General features: G+C 41.2%; 1 protein-coding gene across 1 annotated transcript in view; it reads right to left on the bottom strand.

Annotated features, from left to right (window-relative positions):
* Positions 1–1,315: 1,315 nt before the first annotated feature.
* The window catches only part of METRNL (meteorin like, glial cell differentiation regulator), a 28,468-nt gene continuing 23,783 nt past the window's right edge, over positions 1,316–6,000 (bottom strand). Inside the window, exons 3-4 of the mRNA XM_044453797.1 lie at positions 5,722–5,781; positions 1,316–2,961 (exon numbers count right to left, since the gene is read on the bottom strand). Coding sequence (XP_044309732.1) covers positions 2,645–2,961; positions 5,722–5,781 — 377 coding nt within the window. The 3' untranslated portion in view covers positions 1,316–2,644. The remainder of the gene's footprint in view (positions 2,962–5,721; positions 5,782–6,000) is intronic.

Below are 6,000 nucleotides of genomic sequence, written 5' to 3'. Positions count from 1 at the left end.
CAGCATAGTCTTTTTGGCAGGTGGCTCTGTGGCTCATGCCGAGAAGCTGCTGACCACACACTGGCTGGTTTTGGATGTCAGATGAGCCACCTGGAGAGCAAGCAACTCTCAGCTGCCAAACAAGAAGTCATGTGTTCTCAGGGTGTCCGTTGCATCGTTCAGCCATGATGAATTGTCCATGCCAGCCTCAACTGCATTCACAGATCACAGTAGAAAAGACTGTGTCGTTCTCACAATGCATAGATTTTTTTCACCAACCTTACTGGTCAGACAATCACATGGGTCCCTGAGCAACACAGTCCCCCCCACCCCACCCCACACACACACACTATTGCTTCCTATGGACCTCAGCAGACTTGTCTTCACTGGTCCATTAAGGTTTTGAGTAACATTCTCCATCTTCTCCCTTCCAAGTCTGCCTGCATCTTTGCAATGCTTTGTACTTTGTAGTCACTCGAGACCCCAAAGGACTTTTTAAATAAAATATAACATTTGTGCTGCAATTCCCCCTTCTCCCTCCAAAAGTAAACAGGGAAACGGACACATCATCTGATCAACAGGAATAAAGCAGGTGATGTTGTGTGTATTGCTAGGAAGCCGAGTATAGTAGAGAATGGACAGCTAGGCAACCACTTCTACAGCTGGGCTTTCCACAGGACTATGGTGTTCCCATATGAACAATGGTAAATTGAGATCTTGGTCCAGATGACCAGAGATGACACAGTAATGCATGGAAACGTTAGAAAAGACCATTGATTCCCTCTGTGGATTCAGGGAACTAAAGGCACCAAACAGAAATGCCACAACTGGGTCCAGATGACACAACAGACCAACAAGAATAAGAAATCTCCATGGCTCTCATGATGTGTGAACCTGGCCATCAGGGTAAGACACATGGACACAAACTCACCAGTGGTTTATCATATCATGCAAACCCACAACTACCAGACAAGAGCTGGTGTAGGCACCCCATTCTATCACACTGAGCTGCATTCCAATGGTTTAAACTCTCTTGGTTATTTGTGTAAATTTAGAAGATGTAAATGGAGGGGAAATTTCCAAAATTCTCACAGCACGGCAGAAAAACAGAACATTTTCTCTCAATTGCCCACCCCTTGCCCTAGCAGTAATTCCACCCAACACACTGGGGTGCCATTTGCTTTGCCTCATGTAGCTTCCTTCTAAGGAGAAGGTGGGAGCGGGAGGCAATACTAACCGAAGATTAGAAAGTTGGGGAAGAGAGAAAGGTTGGTGTTGTGTGGCCAGATGTAAGCAGTGATATACCTGTGCAGGTGAGGTAACCTAGGACTCCATGTGAACAATGGAATTTCATTTTATTAACTTGTGTGACACACTGCAATGGCAGTTCAAGGCTAGTAATGGGATATTGAAAATGTCACAACTAGGCACAAGAAGCCAAGACACTGAACCCCCATCTACAAGCTGTCTCCTCAAGCCAAATATACTCAGACTAAGAATATGACCAATATCCATGGGAAGGTGAATTCTGTAAAAGTGGAGCAACTAACTGAGAGTATTTTTCACATGCCCCCCCTCCCCCCCCAGCAACCAGGAGGGCCTTCTCTGCTATGCTGAGGAATGTTTTGTGGCAAATACAGAGGTGGCCCCTCAAGTTTGCTGAGCATTCTAAGAAGCCACTGTCTGAGACTAGGACCTTGCCTTATACCTGTAAGGAATTAGGGTTGACCCTGGAGCATGTATGAAAACTGTGCAGAAATAAACAGAACCAGAAGGTTAAAGTAGTTTCATCACAATCCTGACACTGGCACCTGCACATTCGGAACCATGTGCCTTAAACTGTGGGAGACAAAACCCTATGGAAGTCATGATAACATTAGCTCAAGTCCAGGAACATTTTATTTCTCTGGAATGGAAACAACTCACCAGCCTGAGAAAAAACTGCAGGTGGCAATTGTACATTCTCTCTCTCTCTCTCTTTCTCTCTCTGTTTTGTTTTTTTTAAGGAAAGCAAGTGTTTGGTTTCATAAATTTCTGTCATAAGAAACAATTTCAAAAATTTGTACACCAAGCTTTTTACAAAGCATCAATGTTAAGAAGGTTTCACCGGCTTCTACCACGCTGTTGTCCATTTATACCATGCAAAATGCTACATCTGCTTAACACATTTTAAAACATTAGTATTACAAAGATACAAAGGTTCATCAGTTGCCTGATATTTTTAAGACATGAAGATTGTGATGCATTTCTTTTTAATTGTTCCCCACCCCCTAAGGAAGTTACAAAAATAATTTAGTTCACATGGACAAGGTGTGGGATTCCATTCCAGCCTTAGATCCTTAACTCGTACCTTAGATACTTCTGCTAGTGTGACACTGGCCACAAGGACTGGCGTGTGTGGTTCCTGTACTGGTAAGATCACAGAGTTAGAAGGTACCTCAAGGGTTCCTGAGTCTAGTCTCTGGTAGCAACAGGAGTCCCTAGACTTAAACCCTGCCTGATAGAAGCTAATCCAGTCTCCTCTGATGAATCTCCAAAGTAGAAAAATCTTTCATTCTGGCATCAGGTTGTTCCACTCTCTGTTATTAGTTCCACTTAGATCAAGGCATCTGCAGCAACTAAAAATTATTTCTGGCTGAGTGATCTACCGATGAAGAATGCAGTTTCAGTCTGGGCCGATTTCACATGGATTCATCCCTTTGTCCTTGGCCTCTTTATACATCCTTTGGAAGTCTTTGAAACGAGGAGCACAGCCTAGCCTGGCCTCCCCAAAGTGCATGCGGCCTGTGAAGAGGAACTCTCCTTCCCCTGGTTTCACCCCACACTGGAGAAGGGTCTTGATCGGTCCGTGCCAGTTACCATTCTCCTCTGCCGGTTTGAAGTTCTTTGTCTTCTGCCTGTAGATTCTATTCGCGCTCACTTCAATGATGGAATCTTGCTCTTCTTCCTTATTAATTACATTTTGGATCGTACCTCTGACAACTGGTGGGGGAAAACATATATACAATTAGATTGAGGGATTATAAAGGCATATACTTTCATGGTACACACAGACACGAAGTGCAATTTTAATGTCAATGGATTCCTTGATAATGAATATTTAGGGCTGCTGATTCAATGTCATTTCAGAAGAAGAAAATAATGGCAACCTAGATTCTAAAATTCAACAGGAATTGAATTCTCATTGTATGTTTTGATTATTTTCATTGTATTTTTTTTTTTTTTTTTGGTTTTGGTTTTTTTTCCAATTTGTATCCTGCCTTTTTCCTACAAAGGGCTCAAGGCAGCTTACATCATTCTCCTCCTCCATCTTATCCCCACAACAACAACCCTGTGAGGTAGGTTGGCCTGAGAGGCTGTGACTGGCCCAAAGTCACGCAGTTGGCTCCATGGCCGAGTGGGGACTCAAACCCGGATCGCCTGAGTCCCAGTCCCATGCTCTTAACCACTGCACCACACTGGCTCTCAGTATGTTACTGAACTGTTGTAAGATTTCTATGTGTTTAGGATTTGATTTATGATATGATGCCAAACTTGTCTTTTAATAAGTTGCTTGTGATACAGCATCAAAATATATCAAACATAGCAAATGTTTTGCAGTGCTTAAATAAATAGCTCTATTAGCTTTTTTTCAGGTTTATCTCATTGTTTTTGGCCAGTGACATCCTGGGTCACAATGAAGAGCAATCACTTTTTTAAATGATCAAAGCCCACAGTGTCATTTCATAATCAGAATTTAGAGTAGTCTATTTTAAACTCAGATCCCAAAACAAAGCAAACCAAAACATGAACTTAAATTATGAACTAACTTCATGAGTTTCAGAAGAAGTAAGCTGCAGAAGATGCATCATGATCACCATTTTTAATAACCTAATGAATTGTTCGGGAATTTTTCTGGCCCTTTTTAGAACCTAGAAATCCCGTGGCCACATAAGACAAGTACATAGGTGAGGTTGGTCTGTCGTTATGGGTAGTTCAAATTACTTTCCCCATACAACTCAGAACTAGCGTAAGAACGAGATACATACTGAGAATATATATATATATATATATATATATATATATATTAATTTTCACCCAGTAGGGTTACCATGGCAACTCATGGATTATTCATATATACTAATGGAAGTTTATCTGCTAAAACCCTATAATTATAACCTTATTGTTTATGAAACATGGGAGCTCTAGTCCTCCGTATATTTGGTCCTCAACTGTACTCCCAATTACTGAAGGCTTCTTCCTGCTACAAAAAAACTACAAAATGGATTTCCTTCTTTTGCATAGCACTAGGAATTCATTCTACAAAAGGAACATCAAATAGAGTAAGCATTGTCAATATAATTAGATGCCCACACCAAATCTCAGAAGTGACATTTTGATCACATTCTATTAATGGCTCAGTAATACTTAACTTGAATTCCATGGCACTCTGCCACAGAGAAACACTCACAGCAAGTCAGCACCTGTCTGGATAACATTTTCCATCAATACAAACCTAGTCCAATCCCACTGCAATTACTGTATGTTGTGTCCTCTTGCCCATTATGTTCACAATAACAGTAGACTGTATTTATATCTGTAGCAAATGTCCAAGATCAGACATGCCCAGCTGTTTCATTACAACATTTACTTGACATTCCAAGCGTGGGAAAATTGCTTTAATGCTGTTTAACCATCACGGAGAGGTAAACAGTTACCCCACAAGTGACACTGGGCAAAGCCACTTGTCTCTTTGGGGGAGGCAGAACAGAAAAGGGTACCTTTTATTTCCTTAGCTATAAGTGGGTTTTGTTTTGTAAGTTTGAAAATGTCAGACTTCCACTCTTTCTGGCAAAAGATGTTCAGAGCAAAATAAAATTAAAGAGCTCACAGGACCCTGCTTGCTCTTTCACTTTGAACCCAATTAGGATCACGTCCACCCATGGCTCTATAGGACAACTCCAGTAGATGCATAAAGAACTGAGGCTTTTTAATGGCTCATGGCTCAAAGATAATTGTCTGAATGGCTTTCCACTTTTCTGAATCCAGTTTTTAGCCCACACAGTAGTCTTCCATGATGTGGAAAGGTAATCTTAATGTGGAACTAGCCTGTGATCAATAGCTCAGTTTGGTAAATCAATTTAAATTGCAACAGCAGAAGGATCAAAAATTTACCCTACTCCTAACAAAGCATCCATCTCATACTTCATTGTACTTTGTGCACATATCCTCTATGTTCTTCTCAAACACAAAGTCTTATAGGGTGGTAAAAACTTTACTCAACCTGCACAATAGTGGGATTATATGTACAACTCCCCCCCCCTTTAAAAACAACAACAACTTTAGATGAAGACAGGCTTTTTTGAATTGAGGCTTTGCTCAAGGGTCTATTTAGGAACATCAAGAGGATAATTCCTTACTGCTTGCCCTTAAAAACCTTTGAACTTCTACCTCTATTATTGCCGCCTGCCTCTCTTTGTCCATTGGAAAAAAGAGTTGTCAAATACAATGGCTTTAATTGAAGCTCTTCAGAGCTAAAACCCATAAAGACTTTTCCTCCCTTGTTCCCTTTGTACTTCTGGACACACTTTGTTTACTCCAAAACGGGGAGAAAAGGACTCCCTTGTTTGTTGCAATCTGGGCCTTTCAGTTTGTTCACTGTTTACTGAAGTTTCTGCAGGCCAAATCTAGCAGATTATAATAAAAGGGGAAGAACGGAGTTTTACAGAGTGACAGAGTACACAGCAGTAGCAGAGAACTTACCAAAGTCACTAGTGCAGACAGCCAACAGCACTTCTGTGTCACTGCAAGGTCGACAGGGAGCTGCGGAAGAAGAATGACATTTCAGTGTCGCACCAATGTAAATGACACATACATTTTTACCCAGAAAGGCACATGCCCCACTTTAAGGGTTAAAGCTGAAAACTGCTGAAAACTGTAGGAAGATAGCAAGTTCACATGCTCAGACTGGCATTCTCCAAAAAGGCTTTCCATCCTTTACATGCTGAACATACAACTGTAATCTTCGTATTTCTTCACACA

The sequence above is a fragment of the Varanus komodoensis genome, unplaced genomic scaffold, assembly GCF_004798865.1.
Source record: "Varanus komodoensis strain SLA01 unplaced genomic scaffold, ASM479886v1 scaffold7_1, whole genome shotgun sequence".
NCBI lineage: Eukaryota > Metazoa > Chordata > Lepidosauria > Squamata > Varanidae > Varanus > Varanus komodoensis.
The sequence above is the reverse complement of the archived record's forward strand: the minus strand, read 5'-3'. Positions and strand labels throughout refer to the sequence as shown.